Here is a 19,809-nt window from a genome sequence, read left to right as displayed (position 1 = left end):
TAGGACACGGGGCAGTGAGCACAGGGGGTGATGGGTGAGCAGGACTTGGTGCGAGTTAGGACACGGGGGCAGCAGAGATTTGGATGAGCTGAAGTTTACGGAGGACGGCCAGGAGTGCATCGGAATAGTCGGGGCTGACATCACCAGTGGGACCCGGGTGAAAGGGAAGACCACAAGGTGTCAGTGACAAGCTTGGTCACATTTCTCACTGGGATTTGTAATGAAAGGACCTACATTGCTCTAGCGCCTTTCACATCCTCAGGATATCCCAGGTTGTGTTGTTGCCAATGTAGAGGGGCTTAGGGAAAGAGATACCCCACTCGGAAGCTGATGTTCCTTCCTGGACGCCCAGTCCAGGTCAGTGTGCAGCAGGAACAAATACCTTGCATTTATATAGCCACCGTGTCCTAACTCGCTCCGAGTCCCGCTCACCCATCGCCCCCTGTGCTCGCTGCCCCGTGGCCTAATTCGCACCGAGTCCCGCTCACCCATCACCCGCTGTGCTCGCTGCCCCGTGTCCTAACTCGCACCGAGTCCCGCTCACCCATCACCCCCTGTGCTCGCTGCCCCGTGGCCTAATTCGCACCGAGTCCCGCTCACCCATCACCCCCTGTGCTCGCTGCCCCGTGTCCTAACTCGCACCGAGTCCCGCTCACCCATCACCCGCTGTGCTCGCTGCCCCGTGTCCTAACTCGCACCGAGTCCCGCTCACCCATTATCCCCTGTGCTCGCTGCCCCGTGTCCTAACTTGCACCAAGTGCCGCTCACCCATCACCCCCCTGTGCTCACTGACCTACATTGGCTCCCAGTCCGGCAAAGCTTCGAACTTAAAACTCACATCCTCATTCAAATCCCCCGCGTGTCAGCCGTGGCTCAGTGGGTACACACTCGCCTCGGAGTCAGAAGGTTGTGGGTTCAAGCCCCACTTCAGGGACTGAATAACAGAATCCCAGGCTGACACTCCCAGTGCAGTACTGAGGGAGCGCCACACTGTCGGAGGGGCAGTACTGAGGGAGCGCCGCACTGTCGGAGGGGCAGTACTGAGGGAGCGCTGCACTGTCGGAGGTGCCATCTTTCGGATGAGACGTTAAACCGAGGCCCCGTCTGCTCTCTCAGGTGGACGTAAAAGATCCCACGGCCACTATTGGAAGAAGAGCAGGGGAGTTCTCCCCAGTGTCCTGGGGTCAATATTTATCCCTCAATCAACATAACAAAAAACAGATTATCTGGGTCATTATCACATTGCTGTCTGTGGGAGCTTGCTGTGCACAAATTGGCTGCCGCGTTTCCCACATTACAACAGTGACTACGCTCCAAAAGTACTTCATTGGCTGTAAAGCGCTTTGGGACGTCCGGTGGTCGTGAAAGGAGCTATATAAATGCAAGTCTTTCATTCGTTCTTTCTTTCACGCCCCCATGGCATCTAGAAGTATAAGTATTAATTCCGAAGTCACTGTTGTCATGTAGGGAAACACCTCAGCCAACCTGGGCATGGCAAGATCCCACGAACAGCAACGCTGTAAATGAACAGTTAGTCAGCTTTCGGCGAGCTTGGTTGAGGGAGGGATCTTGGCCAAGACTCTGGCAGATCAATTTTGGTAGGGGAAATTTCGCGTCCACCTGAGAGAGCAGACGGGGCCTCGGTTTAACATCTCATCCCGAAGATGGCCCCTCCGACAGTGCGATGCTCCCTCAGTACTGCCCTCCGACAGTGCGGCGCTCCCCCAGTACTGCCCTCCGACAGTGCAGCGCTCCCTCAGTACTGCCCCTCCGACAGTGCGGCACTCCCTCAGTACCGCCCCTCCGACAGTGCGGCACTCCCTCAGTACTGCCCCTCCGACAGTGCGGCACTCCCTCAGTACCGCCCCTCCGTCAGTGTGGCGCTCCCTCAGTACTGCCCCTCCGACATTGCGGTGCTCCCTCAGTACTGCCCCTCCGACAGTGCGGCACTCCCTCAGTACCGCCCCTCCGACAGTGCGGCGCTCCCCCAGTACTGCCCCTCCGACAGTGCGGCGCTCCCTCAGTACTGCCCCTCCGACAGTGCGGCACTCCCTCAGTACCGCCCCTCCGACAGTGCGGCACTCCCTCAGTACCGCCCCTCCGACAGTGCGGCGCTCCCTCAGCACCGTCCCTCCGACAGTGCGGCGCTCCCTCAGAACTGCCCCTCCGACAGTGCGGCACTCCCTCAGTACTGCCCCTCCGACAGTGCGGCACTCCCTCAGCACTGCCTCTCCGACAGTGCGGCACTCCCTCAGTACTGCACTGGGAGTGTCAGCCTGGAGTGGGACTTGAATCCACGACCTTCTGACCCAGAGGACAAGCTGACACACGGAGCTTGACGAGAACAGTTTGAGGGATGGTGGCGATACGCGAGGACCCGTGTGGGGGGGGGGGGGGGGGGGGAGGGGGCGGGGGGAGGGGGGAGGGTTACCTCCCATCGAACGAGATCGGCCCACAGGCATGACCCCAACTAGGAACCGCATCGGACATCAGGAGGAGGGCACAGTTGTACCTCTGTGCTCCTTGGTGTCTCTGCTTGGCCGGTTATAGGGGGAAATGGAGGCAACTTCGGGCCATCAAGAGTCTTTCGGACATTTTTTATGTGATTCTTGTGCTTTAGGGATCTCAGTATTGGGAAATGCAACTCGCACTATATCATGCACCCAGCATGGCATCAAACACTCCCAGGGCAGGTACAGGGGGTTAGATACAGAGTAAAGCTCCCTCTACACTGTCCCATCAAACACTCCCGGGGCAGGTACAGCACAGGGTTAGATACAGAGTAAAGCTCCCTCTACACTGTCCCATCAAACACTCCCAGGGCAGGTACAGGGGGTTAGATACAGAGTAAAGCTCCCTCTACACTGTCCCCATCAAACAATCCCAGGGCAGGTACAGCACGGGGTTAGATACAGAGTAAAGCTCCCTCTACACTGTCCCCATCAAACACTCCCAGGGCAGGTACAGCATGGGGTTAGATACATAGTAAAGCTCCCTCTACACTGTCCCATCAAATACTCCCAGGGCAGGTACAGCACGGGGTTCGATACAGAGTAAAGCTCCCTCCACACTGTCCCATCAAACACTCCCAGGGCAGGTACAGCACGGGGTTAGATACAGAGTAAAGCTCCCTCTACACTGTCCCATCAAACACTCCCAGGGCAGGTACAGCACGGGGTTAGATACAGAGTAAAGCTCCCTCTACACTGTCCCATCAAACACTCCCAGGGCAGATACAGCACGGGGTTAGATACAGAGTAAAGCTCCCTCTACACTGTCCCATCGCTGTGTCTTTGGCCCAATTTGGGAAGAGCGGCCCCTAGTGCACCAAAGTGGTATTTCTCATGACCCGTACTGTGGCCCTTGGGGTCGCCAATTTGTGCGATGCTCAGTCCCCGAGTTTCAGCGTGCGCATTGCTCACCGGTGCCTCCGACATGAGAACGGGGTGCAGGTTTGGCTCAGACTTGATGTGCTTGGTGTAGGTGTGATCCAGAATCGCCTGGAAACAATCCCAGTCCTCAACTGTATGGGAATAAGACGGGAAAAAGGACAGTATAAACCCAGCAATGAGGACTGGAGAGAGAAACAACCAGAGAGAGAAAGAAAGGGAGGGAGAGAGAAAAAAAAAATGAGTGAAAGAATGAGAGAGAAAGAACAGAAGAGAGAGAAAGAACAGGAGAGAGATAGAGAGAAAGGAGGACAGAGTGAAAGAGAGAGGGATTGAAAGAGAGAGGGTTTGAAAGAGAGAGGGATTGAAAGAGAGAGGGATTGAAAGAGAGAGGGATTGAAAGAGAGAGGGAAAGAGGTAGAGAGAAAGAGGGAAAGAAAGAGATAGAGAGAAAGAGATAGAGAGAGAAGAGAGCGAAAGGAGGACAGGGTGAAAGAAAGAGGGAAAGAAAGAGATAGAGAGAAAGAGATAGAGAAAGAAGAGAGCGAAAGGAGAACAGGGTGAAAAAAAGAGGGAATGAAAGAGAGAGGGAAAGAAAGAGTGTGAAAGAAAGAGTGTGAAAGAGAGGGAAGGAGAGAAAGAATGAAAGAGTGAGAAAGAAAGAGAGGAGGGAGAGAGAAAGAGAGAATGAAGGAGTGAGACAGAAAGGGGAGACAGAGAGAGAAAGAAAGGGCGAGAGAGAAAAGAATGAAAGAATTTGTGAGAAAGAGAGGAGAAAGAAAGTGAAAGAAAGAGAGGAGAAAGACAAAGGAGGGGAAAGAGAGAGAGAGAGAGTGCGAATGAGAGAAAGAAAGGGGGAGAGAGAAAGAGAGAGAAAGAAAGAGAAAGAAACAAAGAAAGAAAGATCGAAGTTAGGCATAAAGAAAGAAGAGAACAGAGAAATAGAGGAGAGCAAAGACCCCGGAGAAACGCAGGAAGTGAAAGTGAGAGAGTGAGCAGAAACAGAGCCAACAGCGAATCAGTTAGTTTGCCGAAAAAGCAAGCACGCGAAAAGGCAATTCAACTCTGACTGACCTCTGCCAGTATTTACTTAACAGCAATTAGCCTTCTGTGACCTTAAAGGGACACAAGGTCATCTTAGCAGCAAAATAATACACTAAGCATCATGTGTTGTAAGGTTCATGACCTTTAACCCATGAACCCGCTGCCCGAAAGGGCGGTGGGAGCAGATTCAACCGTACCTTTCAAAAGGGGAATACTTGAAAAGGAGAAATTTTCCGGGCGATGGGGGAAACGAGAGGGAGGGAGGGGGTGACAGTGGGACTAACTGGGTTGCTCTTTCGATGAGTCGAATGGCCCCTGTCTGTGCTGTTTGATGCTACGTGCCATCCAACAGCACCAAGGGAAATCCGCTCTGTATTCTGTACTAGGTATGCGTTGGATGTGTACATGGTGCAGCTTATGTACACGTTTCTGACTGGGACAGAGCTCACCTCGTATCCAAGGTAGGTGCTGCACGGAATGAGCAAGGCCAGAGTGATCTCCTAGACTACTTCCGATCACCATTTGCTTTTATTCACTCACGGGATGTTGCGTGACCACCATTTATTGCCCATCCCCAACAACCGAGTGACTTGCCGGTGGCTATTTAAGAGAGGTGTGAGCGACAGAGGTCAAGAGAGCAACTGGTTTGGACGTCACCAAGATCCAGGTCGGTGATTGGAGCGTGGGCAGGTACAGCAGGAGCGACGAGATCGGGGCCCAGGAGAGGCGAGAGTTCGGGGGCCCAGGAGAGGCGAGGGCCCAGGGGCAGCACGGGCCCAGCCCACACTGCGATACGAGTGCTTCATGGCAAGCGAGCCCCAGGTGGGCAGAGGAAACGTTTCAAGGGACTACCCTCAAAGCCTCCCTGATAAAATGCAACATCCCCCACCGACACCTGGGAGTCCCTGGGCCAAAGACCAGTCCGCCCTCAGTGGACTCCCAGGTGTTGGTGGGCGCTGAGCACCTCGAGTCTCGTCGCCGAGAGCGTGCAGAAAACAAGCGCAGGCAGCGGAAGGAGCGTGCGGCAAACCAGTCCCACCCACCCCCTTCCCTCAACCACTGTCTGTCCCACCTGTGACAGGGACTGTAATTCCCCTATGGGACTGTTCGGTCACCCGTGAACTCACCTTTAGAGTGGAAGCAAGTCTTCCTCGATTCCGAGGGACTGCCTGTGATGATGACATTACAGACGTTACAAATTTGACCCGAGTATTCAATCCGGTTCGGCACCTCTCCCAGGAGATCACATGGCTATCCGATGGGGTGTGGAGTAATGGTCCCTTTAAATTGTGCGTGGCTATGCAGTAATCGCAAGGTCCCGTGCGGCTCAGTCACAAACTTTTCCAATTTGAAATACTGTGCATGCGCATAAATTTAAAGGGACCCCGCGCTGAAATACACAGGACGTTGGTGGGGAGTGTCTATATCACCAGGTGCGAGGCAGTATAGGTGTGTAGGACAATTTGCATGGATCAGGGGGTCTGTTCCTGCCCACCATTGTCCGTCTGTTAGGTACTCTATAGTTGCTGTATTGCAAAATGCTGCAGTACAGAGAGACCTGGGGATCCTTGTGCATGAAACACAAAAGGTTAGCATGCAGGTACAGCAAGTGATCAGGAAGGCCAATGGAATGTTGGCCTTTATTGCAAAGAGGGATAGAGTATAAAAGCAGAGAAGTCCTGCTACAACTGTACAGGGTATTGGTGAGGCCACACCTGGAGTACTGCGTGCAGTTTTGGTCTCCGTATTTAAGGAAGGATATACTTGCATTGGAGGCTGTTCAGAGGAGGTTCACTCGGTTGATTCCGGAGATGAAGGGGGTTGACTTATGAGGAAAGGTTGAGCAGGTTGGGCCTAAACTCATTGGAGTTTAGAAGGACAAGAGGTGTCCTTATTGAAACTTATGAGATAAAGAGGGGGCTCGACAAGGTGGATGCAGAGAGGATGTTTCCCCTCATGGGGGAAACTAAAACTAGGGGGCATAGTCTTAGAATAAGGGGCCGCCCATTTAAAACGGAGATGAGGAGAAATTTCTTCTCCAGAGGGTCGTAAATCTGTGGAATTCTCTACCCCAAAGAGCTGTGGAGGCTGGGTCATATTTAAGGCGGAGATAGACAGATTTTTGAGCGATAAGCGAGTGAAGGGTTATGGGGAGCGGGCGGGGAAGTGGAGCTGAGTCCATGATCAGATCAGCCATGATCTTATTGAATGGCGGAGCAGGCTCGAGGGGCCGAATGGCCGACTCCTGCTCCTATTTCTTATGTTCTTATGTATTACAAATAGTATTTTAGTTATAATGGTATTAACGATTTAGATTTTGGCATCAAAACACACTTTTAAAATTTGAGATTGTCACTGAATTGGGGGGGTGATCATCAATACTGGGGAGAACTGCAACAAATTACAGGGGAACATTAATAAACTTGTAGAATTTGCATAGAATTGGCAAATGAAGTTCAACACAGATAAACGTGAGGTTTACATTTTGTTCGGCAGAATAGGGAGGTCACTTATTACTGGGAGGGTGCAAGTCTGGGTGGGGTAGAGGAACCAGTGGATCTCGGAGTACAAATACACAAATCACTAAACGTTGCGACACAGGTGAACAAGGCCATAAAAAGGCAAACCAGGAACTAGGGTTTATTTCTAGAGGGATAGAATTGAAAAGTAGGGAAGTTATGCTAAACCTGTATCGAACCGTGGTTAGACCACACTGGGAGCACTGCGTGCAGTTCTGGTCGCCATATTATAAACAGGATACAGAGGCACTGGAGAGGGTGCAGAGAAGATTTACAAGGATGATACCAGAAATGCGAGGGTGTACATATCAAGAAAGGATGAACAGGCTGGGTCTCTTTTCTCTTGAAAAAAAGCAGAGGGGTGACCTAATTGAGGTCTTTAAAATGATGAAAGGTTTTGATGGAGTGGATACAGAGAGAATGTTTCCACTTGTGGGGAAGAGCATAACTAGAGTCCGTCAATATAAGATCGTCACCCAGAAATCCAATGGGGAATTCAGGAGAAACCCCTTTACCCAGAGAGCGGTGAGAATGTGGAACTCACTGCCACAGGGAGGGGTTGAGGCGAATAGTATCGATGCATTTAAGGGGAGGCTGGAAAAGCGCATGGGGGAGAAGGGAATAGAGGGTTACGCTGATAGAGTGAGATGAGGAAAGACGGGAGGAGGCTCGAGTGGGGCATAAACGCCGGCATGGACTGGTTGGGCCGAACGGCCTGTGTCTGTGCTGTATGTCCTGTGTAATTGCCGGCACCTTATTGAGCTCAGAGTTATCAAACCACGTGCGGGCACTGGGAGACATGAGGGTCAAGCGGCGATGGTCCCCACAGTGGAACAGCAGGCTGGCAGTCGTCATCTGGGCTCACCCGTGACGACTGGCCTCTTGGGGCAGCAAGTGGAGGCGGGGCCAGTGCCCAAGCAGCCAATCAGGGAGAGAGTGATTCAGGAAAGGAACTGGAAGAGGGTGAAGGAGGAGTGGGAACTGAGTGGCTAAAAGAAGTCACGCCTACAGTGCAGCTATTAAAGCATACGGGATCCGGGGCTGTATATATAGAGGCAGGAAGCCAGGAAGTCACGCTAAACTTGTGGTGCGGCCCCAACTGTCTCCAATTCTGGGCACCAGAAGCAGGTGAAAGCCTTGGAGAGATTGACGAGGATGGTTCCAGGGATGAGGGACTTCAGTTACGTGGGTAGACTGGAGAAGCTGGGGTTGTTCTCCTCGGAGCAGAGAAGGTTGAGAGGAGATTTGATCGAGGTGTTCGGAATCACGAGGGGTCTGGACAGAGTAGATCGAGAGAAACTGTTCCCATTGGTGGAAGGGTCGGGAACCAGAGGGACACAGATTTAAGGCGATTGGCAGAAGGACCAAAGGCGACACGAGGGAAAACGTTTTTACGCAGCGAGTGGTTAGGATCCGGAACGCGCTGCCCGAGAGGGCGGTGGAGGCAGACTCAATCGCGGCTTTCAAAAGGGAGTTGGGATAAGTACCTGAAGGAAAAGAATGTGCAGGGCTCCGGGGAAAGGGCGGGGGGGGGGGGGAGTGGGACTGGCTGAGGTGCTCTTGCAGAGAGCCGGCACGGGCTCCGACGGGCCGAATGGCCTCTTGCTGTGCTGTAACCGTGCTGTGATTCTATTCTATAACCAGAGGGCACAGATTTAAGGCGATCGGCAGATGAACCAGAGGTGACGCGAGGGAAAATCTTTTTACGCGCCGAGTGGTTAGGATTAGGAACGCACTGCCCGAGAGGGTGGTGGAGGCAGATTCAATAGTAAGGCAATTGGATAAATAATTCAAGGAGAAAAAAAATTGCAGGGATACGGGGAAAGAGCGGGGGGGGGGGGGGGGGAGTGAGACCGACGGGATCGCTCTTCGACAGAGCCGGTGCGGACTTGATGGGCCAAATGGCGTCCTTCTGTACCGTATCATTCTATGATTCTGTGCCCCTCCACCCCCCCCCCTCAGTCAGTCACTCACTCATTGCATTCTTCAGAGGAGAAATGACCTCCACGCCCTCCCTGGGGACGTGGAGTGAGTTGGTGTCGATGTAGTACATCTTCCCCGACTTCGAGTCCTTCTCACCGTCGATCTCCATCGCTGCCTCGTCGTGGTTGAGGAGCCCCACTGTTGTCGGGAAATCCGCCTGAAAAACCGAGTGGAGAGCATTTGCTTCATGGGTCTTTCTGCTTAAAATTCGTCGCAACACATTTCTAGGAAGGACCAGTTGGGCTTATGAGCAAAAGGTTTAACAATCGCACTCCACGTTACCAGTTCATCCACCAGGCTCACAACTGCATACCTCATCCCCCCCCGAACCCAACGGGTCGGGGTTTTATTGAGTCCTGTGAACATCACGTGACTGGCTAAGTCCCTCCCAGCTCAACAGCTCAACCAATCGGTGAGCATCCTCATTGCACCGAGGATCAAAGGGTGAGGGGGAAAACTAAATGTGCGTTTGAGTCTCTCCTCTCAGAGTGAAATCAGGAACAAAAGGGACGCAGAATTTGTAGATCTGTCCATCCCCTTTAATGTCAAGAACATCACACAAGTATATGACGCACGGACCTTCAGTCAGAGAGGGAAGGATTGGGAGCGGGACGAAAGGTTTGATCAAACAGGTGTTTTTTTTTTTAAAAAGGAGGGACGTGGAGAGCGTTAGGGAGGGAATTCCAGAGAGATATTCGGGCAGGTAGAGGGCAAAACTCCCTCTACAATGTCCCATCAAACACTCACAGGGCAGGTACAGCACGGGGTTAGATACAGAGTAAAGCTCCCTCTACACTGTCCCATCAAACACTCCCAGGGCAGGTACAGCACGGGGTTAGATACAGAGTAAAGCTCCCTCTACACTGTCCCATCAAACACTCCCAGGGCAGGTACAGCACGGGGTTAGATACAGAGTAAAGCTCCCTCTACACTGTCCCATCAAACACTCCCAGGGCAGGTACAGCACGGGGTTAGATACAGAGTAAAGCTCCCTCTATACTGTCCCATCAAACACTCCCAGGGCAGGTACAGCACTGGGTTAGATACAGAGTAAAGCTCCCTTCACACTGTCCCATCAAACACTCCCAGGGCAGGTACAGCACTGGGTTAGATACAGAGTAAAGCTCCCTCTACACTGTCCCATCAAACACTCCCAGGGCAGGTACAGCATGGGTTAGATACAGAGTAAAGCTCCCTCTACACTGTCCCATCAAACACTCCCAGGGCAGGTGCAGCACGGGGTTAGATACAGAGTAAAGCTCCCTCTACACTGTCCCATCAAACACTCCCAGGGCAGGTACAGCACGGGGTTAGATACAGAGTAAAGCTCCCTCTACACTGTCCCATCAAACACTCCCAGGGCAGGTACAGCACTGGGTTAGATACAGAGTAAAGCTCCCTCTACACTGTCCCATCAAACACTCCCAGGGCAGGTGCAGCACGGGGTTAGATACAGAGTAAAGCTCCCTCAACACTGTCCCATCAAACACTCCCAGGGCAGGTACAGCACGGGGTTAGATACAGAGTAAAGCTCCCTCTACACTGTCCCATCAAACACTCCCAGGGCAGGTACAGCACTGGGTTAGATACAGAGTAAAGCTCCCTTCACACTGTCCCATCAAACACTCCCAGGGCAGGTACAGCACTGGGTTAGATACAGAGTAAAGCTCCCTCTACACTGTCCCATCAAACACTCCCAGGGCAGGTACAGCACTGGGTTAGATACAGAGTAAAGCTCCCTTCACACTGTCCCATCAAACACTCCCAGGGCAGGTACAGCACTGGGTTAGATACAGAGTAAAGCTCCCTCTACACTGTCCCATCAAACACTCCCAGGGCAGGTACAGCACGGGGTTAGATACAGAGTAAAGCTCCCTCTACACTGTCCCATCAAACACTCTCAGGGCAGGTACAGCACGGGTTAGATACAGAATAAAGCTCCCTCTACACTGTCCCATCAAACACTCCCAGGGCAGGTACAACACGGGGTTAGACACAGAGTAAAGCTCCCTCTACACTGTCCCATCAAACACTCCCAGGGCAGGTACAGCACGGGTTAGATGTAGATGAAGATCTCTTGGTCTTGTCCGTCGAATGCTCTTCACACACCCAATCTCAGGAACCAACCCTCTCCTACGCCAATCTGAGCTTCCCCAAGGCCTCACCGCAGTCGGCCCTTGTGCTGACCTTGACCCCGAATGTGGCCAGTTATTCCCCACTGACCCCTTCGACAGAGAGCGAGTTCCTTATCTCAGCCAAGTTGACTCACTACCGTGAACCTTAACTGGCTCCTGGCTGGCCTTAGTATTTGCTTCGCTTAAGAATCCGTAGCAACACATTGCTATTAAGAACTATTTGGTTTATTAGCAAAAAGTTGAACAATCACACGACACATTACGAGTTCATTCACCGGGCTCACAACCACTTGCCCCATTGTGGATCCCCCGAACCCAACTGGCTGGGGTTTTATTGAGTCTTGTGAACATCACGTGACTGGCTAAGCCACTCACAACTCAACAGCTCTACCACTATTTTAAATTAAACAGTGCCCCCTTGTTGAAGGGTCACAGTGACTCGAACCCACAAATCAGCAAGTAATCGTAGAATCACAGTAATTTACAGCACGGGAGGAGGCCATTCGGCCCATCGTGTCCGCGCCGGCCGACAAAGAGCCACCCAGCCCAATCCCACTTTCCAGCTCTCGGTCCATAGCCCTGCAGGTTACGGCACTTCAAGTGCACATCCAAGTACTTTTTAAATGTGGGGAGGGTTTCTGCCTCTACCACCCTTTCAGGCCGTGAGTTCCAGACCCCACCGCTCTCTGGGTGAAGGAATTTCCCCTCATATCCCCTCTAAACCGCCTACCAATGACTTTAAATCTATTAAAAACCATTTACTTTAAATTAAACCTTAAGGGGAACCTTAACAGATGAAATTAAAATTTGGTTGCCGGGGAGTGATGATGCACTCCAGTCCCTCCGGCGCCCACCTCTCGCGGAAGGCCGCGAGCGTACCGGTGGGCACCGCGTGCTCCATCTCCAGGGACACCCCGGCTCGGATGTAACCGCGGCAGAGAGGCAGGCAGTGGGGCTGAACGACCCCCTCGACCGCCCGCTGCCTGGACCGGCTGATGGCCCCCTTGGCCGTGCCCAGGAGCAGTCCTACGAGGAGGCCCTCGGACCTGCCCTGCTCCCCTCCGCACCGGGTGCCCAAAGATCAGGAGCGCGGGACTGAAGTGCGGGCAGAATTTGAGGAGCAGACCCCTTCAAATATTGGAAGAGGGGCTGCAACCTCGCACACTCAACTTACACGTGGAACACGGACTGCTCCAGACCGCAGAAATTGCAGGCGGCCTGGGAGCCCGTGAACCGACTTAAAAACCGATTGCACGGGACTGCCCCGTGCAACACCCTCCAGGCCAAGTTCCCCAATAAATAGAGGGAGGACTCCCGCGACGAGCGCACTCCATTGGGGATCCCCGTCTCCTCCGGACGGCAAGATGGTGCGCCATGGCGTGTCCGGACGGCAGACGAGGATGGCAAGGTGGAGAGTGTGCAGGAGCAGCCCGTACAGGAATCCCCCTCCGCGCAGAACTGAAAGGCACGGAGGGGATTTCCCCGAGGAGGCTCGAGTTGTGAGGCGCCGGCTCCCGAGGGAGGTTCCGGGCCTTGGCGCAAACGAGGAGTTCCGTCCGGACGGGGGGTCGATTACAGCGCTGCAAACCTGTGAGTAGGCCCACAGGCGCCCGCGTTACAGCCAGCATCACGGGCCTGCCTGCAACGCACCACAAGCCACACCTCCCAGCCACGGGGAGGCCCACTGGGCAGCCCAAGGTTGGAAAGGGCAGCGGAGAGCATGGGGGAAGTCAGGGAGTAATGGTGAGGGGTCGTCGCGCTTGGGGCTGAAAGGGCTGTAGGTTGTCGAAGGAGGAGACTGAGGGTGGTAAGGGGTTCTGTCCAACGATACGTTCAGGGCAGGAGCAATGAGTGAAGACGGAGGGAGGAGGAGGAGGACCGTCCAGGAGACCCTGCAGCAGCAAGGTTTGGGGGCAGCACTGAGAGAGGGACCGGCAAGGTTGTGATGGGGAGAGGTTGCCAGGGGGGCGAGGGAGGGGCGAGGGAGGAGGGGTGGGGGAGGGGGAGGAGGGGTGGGGGAGGAGGGGTGGGTGAGGGGAGGAGGGGTGGGGGAGGGGAGGGAGGGGTGGGGGAGGGGAGGGGAGGGAGGGGAGGGAGGGGGAGGGGTGGGTGAGGGGAGGAGGGGTGGGTGAGGGGAGGAGGGGTGGGTGAGGGGAGGAGGGGTGGGTGAGGGGAGGAGGGGTGGGTGAGGGGAGGAGGGGTGGGTGAGGGGAGGAGGGGTGGGTGAGGGGAGGAGGGGTGGGTGAGGGGAGGAGAGGTGGGTGAGGGGAGGAGAGGTGGGTGAGGGGAGGAGGGGTGGGTGAGGGGAGGAGGGGTAGGGGAGGGGAGGAGGGGTAGGGGAGGGGAGGAGGGGTAGGGGAGGGGAGGAGGGGTAGGGGAGGGGAGGAGGGGTGGGGGAGGGGAGGAGGGGTGGGGGAGGGGAGGAGGGGTGGGGGAGGGGAGGAGGGGTGGGTGAGGGGAGGAGGGGTGGGTGAGGGGAGGAGGGGTGGGTGAGGGGAGGAGGGGTGGGTGAGGGGAGGAGGGGTGGGTGAGGGGAGGAGGGGTGGGTGAGGGGAGGAGAGGTGGGTGAGGGGAGGAGGGGTGGGTGAGGGGAGGAGGGGTGGGTGAGGGGAGGAGGGGTAGGGGAGGAGGGGTAGGGGAGGGGAGGAGGGGTAGGGGAGGGGAGGAGGGGTAGGGGAGGGGAGGAGGGGTGGGGGAGGGGAGGAGGGGTGGGGGAGGGGAGGAGGGGTAGGGGAGGGGAGGAGGGGTGAGGCGAGGATGGGTGGGGGAGGGGAGGAGAGTTGGGGGAGGGGAGGAGGGGTGGGAGGAGGGGTGGGTGAGGGGAGGAGGGGTAGGGGAGGGGAGGAGGGGTAGGGGAGGGGAGGAGGGGTAGGGGAGGGGAGGAGGGGTAGGGGAGGGGGGAGGGGGGGTGAGGCGAGGATGGGTGGGGGAGGGGAGGAGAGTTGGGGGAGGGGAGGAGGGGTGGGGGAGGTGAGACGGGGTGGGGAGGTGAGGCGGGGTGGGGGAGGTGAGGCGAGGATGGGTGGGGGAGGGGAGGGAGGGGTGAGGGAGGGGAGGAGGGGTGAGGGAGGAGAGGAGGGGTAGGGAGGGGGGAGGGGGGGTGAGGCGAGGATGGGTGGGGGAGGGGTGGGGGGAGGAGGGGTGGGGGAGGGGAGGAGGGGTGAGGGAGGGGAGGAGGGGTGGGGGAGGTGAGGCGGGGTGGGGGGAGGAGGGGTGGGGGAGGGGAGGAGGGGTGAGGGAGGTGAGGCGAGGATGGGTGGGGGAGGGGAGGAGGGGTGGGGGAGGTGAGACGGGGTGGGGAGGTGAGGCGGGGTGGGGGAGGTGAGGCGAGGAGGGGTGGGGGAGGTGAGACAGGGTGGGGGAGGTGAGACAGGGTGGGGGAGGTGAGACAGGGTGGGGGAGGTGAGACGGGGTGCGGGAGGTGAGGCGGGGTGGGGGAGGTGAGGCGGGGTGGGGGAGGAGGGGTGGTGGAGGGGAGGAGGGGTGGTGGAGGGGAGGAGGGGTGGTGGAGGGGAGGAGGGGTGAGGGAGGAGGGGTGAGGGAGGAGGGGTGAGGGGGGGAGAGAGGGGATAGGGCTATACGCCGGCATGGGAACTTAGGAACAGGAGGAGGCCATTCAGCCCCTCGAGCCTGTCCCACCACTCGATGAGATCACGGTTGATCTGCGACCTAACTCCATATCATTTGCCCCGTATCCCTTAATACCTTTGGTTAACAGAAAGCTATCAATCTCTGATTTAAAATTAACAATTGACCCCCTGCATCGATTGCCATTTGCGAAAAAGAGTTCCAAACCTCTCCCACCCTGTGTGTGTAGAAGTGTTTCCTAATTTCACTCCTGAAAGGTCTGGCTCTAATCTTTAGACTCTGCCCCTAGTCCCAGACTCCCCAACCAGCGGGAACAGGATCTCTCTGTCTACTCTATCTGTTCCCCGTAATATCCTGAAAACCTCGATTAGATCACCCCTGAACCTTCTAAATTTCAGGGATATTTTAATCAGCGATGCACCCGGACCCCCAAGACTCCCACTGTATTTTCACCATTTAGAAAGTTCCCTGTTCTATCCCTTATAGGTCCAATGGATAACCTCACGTTTGCCAACATTGAAATCCATTTGCCTCCATTCTGCTCATTCACTTAACCTGTCGATATCCGCTGTTAATTTATGCTTCTCTCTACACTGCCTGCAATGCTGCCTATCGTTGTGTCAGCGGCAAATTTGGATATATGACTTTCTATGCCATCATCTCGGTTGTCAACAAATACAGTGAATATTTAGGCCCCAACACAGACCCCTGCGGGGCCGGAGAAGGAACCTGGCTCCATCACCAATACTGTACCTTGGGGCAGTCCTCTCCAGCATAACCCGCTCGCACGGTGTAGGAGCCGATGTCAAAGACCAGAGCACCCACCTCATCTGGTGGAGAGAGAAGGCGACACGGTTAGCAGGACTGCGGAGATACGCTAATGCAACGCACGGCAACAGGATACACAGCAACCGGACGCACGGGCAACCGGACGCACGGCAACGGGACGCACGGCAACGGGAAGCACGGTAACGGGAAGCACGGCAATGGGAAGCACGACAACGGGTTGCATGGCAATGGGATGCACGGCAACGGGAAGCACGGCAACGGGTCGCACGGCAACAGGAAGCACGGCACCGGTCGCACGGCAACAGGTCGCACGGCAATGGGAAGCACGGCACCGGTCGCACGGCAACGGGTCGCACGGCAACGGGAAGCACGGAAACGGGTCGCACGGCAACAGGAAGCACGGCACCGGTCGCACGGCAACAGGTCGCACGGCAATGGGAAGCACGGCACCGGTCGCACGGCAACGGGTCGCACGGCAACGGGAAGCACGGCAACAGGAAGCACGGCAACGGGTCGCACGGCACCAGGTCACAGCAGATACCACATCAGTCATGAGCTGCACACCTGTGACTACTCACGAGTCCGTGCCCTTCGAGCGGCGATCCCCACCGGGACCAGCGGATTTATTTGTTTATTTGTTCTATTCCTTGAAGCCTCCCTCTTTGACCAAGCTCTTGGCAGGAGAGGCCTTCTCCTGCTCCTATCTTCCAATCCTCTCCCGGCCGGCCTCCCATCCTCCAATCTCCACAAACTCGAGCTCATCCAAGTCTCTGCCGCCCCGTGTCCTAACTCGCACCGAGTCCCGCTCACCCATCACCCCCTGTGCTCACTGCCCCGTGTCCTAACTCGCACCGAGTCCCGCTCACCCATCACCCCCTGTGCTCACTGCCCCGTGTCCTAACTCGCACCGAGTCCCGCTCACCCATCACCCCCTGTGCTCACTGCCCCGTGTCCTAACTCGCACCGAGTCCCGCTCACCCATCACCCCCTGTGCTCACTGCCCCGTGTCCTAACTCGCACCTAGTCCCGCTCACCCATCACCCCCTGTGCTCGCTGCCCCATGTCCTAACTCGCACCGAGTCCCACTCACTCATCACCCCCTGTGCTCGCTGCCCCATGTCCTAACTCGCACCGAGTCCCGCTCACCCATCACCCCCTGTGCTCGCTGCCCCCGTGCCCTAACTCACACCGAGTCCCGCTCACCCATCACCCCCTGTGCTCGCTGCCCCGTGTCCTAACTCTCACCGAGTCCCGCTCACCCATCACCCCCTGTGCTCGCTGTCCCGTGTCCTAACTCTCACCGAGTCCCGCTCACCCATCACCCCCTGTGCTCGCTGCCCCGTGTCCTAACTCACACCGAGTCCCGCTCACCCATCACCCCCTGTGCTCGCTGCCCCGTGTCCTAACTCGCACCGAGTCCCGCTCACCCATCACCCCCTGTGCTCTCAGCCCGTGTCCTAACTCGCACCGAGTCCCGCTCACCCATCACCCCCTGTGCTCGCTGCCCCGTGTCTAACTCGCACCGAGTCCCGCTCACCCATCATCCCCTGTGCTCACTGCCCCGTGCCCTAACTCACACCGAGTCCCGATCACCCATCATCCCCTGTGCTCACTGCCCCGTGCCCTAACTCACACCGAGTCCCGCTCACCCATCACCCCCTGTGCTCGCTGACCTACATTGGCTCCCAGTCTGGCAATGTCTCAATTTTAAAATTCACATCCTTATGTTCAAATCTCTCCATGGCCCTCGTCCCTCTGGGAACAATTTCTCTCTATCTACTCTGTCGAGGCCACTCGAGATTTTATATTCCTGTAATGTATTTGTTTCGTGGGTTCTTTGCTTAAGAATCCATAGCAACACATTGCTATTAAGAACTAATTGGTTTATTAGCAAAAGGTTTAACAATCACACGACGCATTACCAGTTCATCCACCAGGCTCACAACCACCTGCCCCATCGTGGATCCCCCGAACCCAACTGGCCGGGGTTTTATTGAGTCTTGTGAACATCACGTGACTGGCTAAGCCCCTCCCAACTCAACAGCTCTACAACTATTTTGGTAAAAAGTTTAAATCAAAGGGCCCCCCTTTTTTTAAGGGCAAAACCCACAAACAAACAATTAAACATTAAAGGGAACCTCATCAAATCAAATTAAATTAGAATTCTGTTCCCTGTTGAAATTATGCACTCCAGTCCCTCCGGCGCCCACCTCTCGCGGAAGGCCGCGAGCGTACCGGTGGGCACCGCGTGCTCCATCTCCAGGGACACCCTGGCTCGGATGTAACCGCGGAAGAGAGGCAGGCAGTCGGGCTGAACGACTCCCTCGACCGCCCGCTACCTGGACCGGCTGATGGCCCCCTTGGCCCTCAACAGCTCTACAAACCTGTGAGCATACTCGCAGACGCACACATTACAGGCAGAGAGATACTATTCCCGCTGGTTGGGGAGTCTGGGACTAGGGGGGGGGCGCACAGTCTAAAAATTACAGCCAGACCTTTCAGGAGTGAAATTAGGAAAGACTTCTACACACAAAGGGTGGGAGAGGTTTGGAACTCTCTTCCGCAAACGGCAATTGGTAATTTTTTAATCTGGGATTGAGAGATTTTTCGTCAAGCAAAGGTATTAAGGAACATGGGCCAAAGGCAGGAATCTCAAAGTTAGTTTGGAGATCAGCCGTGATCCCATTGAATGTTGGGACAGGCTCGAGGGACTGAATGGCCACCTCCTGTTCCTATGTTCCTGTGTTTAATTGTGCGGAGTCACTCGAGGAACTGGGGTTCCTTTGTACAGTAACCAGAGGACGCAGTTTTGAGGTGATTGACACAAGAACCGGAGGCAACATAAGGAAAAATTGTTTTTTTTACGCAGCGAGTTGTTGTGATCGGGAACGCGCTGCCTGAAAGGGCGGTGGGAGCAGGTTCAATCCTAACTTTCAAAAGGGGGAGTTGGATAAATACCTGAATGGTAAAAAATATAGGGCTATCATAGAAATTTACAGCACGGAAGGAGGCCACGTCGGCCCATCATGTCCACGCCGGCCGACAAAGAGCCACCCAGCCTTCCGTAGCCCTGCAGGTTACGGCACTTCAGGTGCACATCCAAGTACTTTTTAAATGTGGTGAGGGTTTCTGCCTCTACCACCCTTTCAGGCCGTGAGTTCCAAACCCCCACCACCCTCTGGGTGAAGACATTTCCCCTCAAATCCCCTCTAAACCTCCCCCCAATTATTTTAAATCTATGCCCCCTGGTTATTGACCCCTCTGCTAAGGGAAACAGGTCTGTCCTATCCACTCTATCCAGGCCCCTCATAATTTTATACATCTCAATAAGGTCTCCCCTCAGCCTCCTCTGTTCCAAAGAAAACAGACCCAGCCTATCCAATCTTTCCTCATAGCTAAAATTCTCCAGTCCTGGCAACATCCTGCTAAATCTCCTCTGTACCCTCTCCAGTGCAATCATATCTTTCCTGTAATGTGGTGACCAGAACTGCACGCAGTACTCCAGCTGTGGCCTAACTAGTATTTTATACAGTTCAAGCATAACCTCCTCAGCTAATAAAGGCAAGTATTCCGTATGCCTTCTTAACCACCTTCTCCACCTGGCCTGCTACCTTCAGGGATCTGTAGACCTGCACTCCCAGGTCCCTGTGTTCCTCTACACTTCTCAGTGTCCTACCATTTAATGTGTATTCCCTCGCCTTGTTACTCCCCCCCAAATGCATTACCTCACACTTCTCTGGATATGGGGAAAGAGCAGGAGGGAGTGGGATAAAATGGATAGCTTGACCAAAAAGCTGGCACATTCACGATGGGCTGAATGGCCTCCTTCTGTGCCGTATCATTCTGTGATTTTATTCTGTGATTAGAGCAGAGAAGGTTAAGAGGAGATCTGATGGAGAGGTTCAAAACGACGAGGGTTTTGACTATGTGTCAGCCATGACTCAGTGGGGAGCTCACTTGCCTCTGGGTCAGAAGGTTGTGGGTTCAAGTCCCACTCCAGGGACTTGAGCACATAAATCCAGGCTGACACTCCCAGTGGGAGCGCTGCACTGTCGGAGGTGCCATATTTCAGATGAAACGTTAAACCGAGGCCCCGTCTGCTCTCTCAGGTGGACGTAAAAGATCCCACGGCCACTATTTCAAAGAAGAGCAGGGGGGGTTCTCCCCGGTGTCCTGGGGCCAATACTTATCCCTCATAATTAAAAAAACAGATGATCTGGGTCATTATCACGTTGCTGTGTGTGGGAGCTTGCTGTGCGCATATTGGCTGCCGCGTTTCCCACATTACAACAGTGACTACACTCCAAAAGTACTTCATTGGCTGTGAAGCGCTTTGAGACATCCGGTGATCGTGAAAGGCGC

The 19,809-nt window shown here is 55.1% G+C and overlaps 1 protein-coding gene across 1 annotated transcript in view; it reads right to left on the bottom strand.

Annotated features, from left to right (window-relative positions):
• The window catches only part of LOC139232999 (actin-like protein 6B), a 69,751-nt gene that overhangs the window by 46,183 nt on the left and 3,759 nt on the right, over positions 1-19,809 (bottom strand). The window contains exons 2-4 of the mRNA XM_070863500.1: positions 15,412-15,488; positions 8,927-9,092; positions 3,423-3,523 (exon numbers count right to left, since the gene is read on the bottom strand). Of these exons, the coding sequence (XP_070719601.1) occupies positions 3,423-3,523; positions 8,927-9,092; positions 15,412-15,488 (344 nt within the window). The remainder of the gene's footprint in view (positions 1-3,422; positions 3,524-8,926; positions 9,093-15,411; positions 15,489-19,809) is intronic.

The sequence above is a fragment of the Pristiophorus japonicus genome, chromosome 20, assembly GCF_044704955.1.
Source record: "Pristiophorus japonicus isolate sPriJap1 chromosome 20, sPriJap1.hap1, whole genome shotgun sequence".
Classification (NCBI taxonomy): domain Eukaryota; kingdom Metazoa; phylum Chordata; class Chondrichthyes; family Pristiophoridae; genus Pristiophorus; species Pristiophorus japonicus.
The sequence above is the reverse complement of the archived record's forward strand: the minus strand, read 5'-3'. Positions and strand labels throughout refer to the sequence as shown.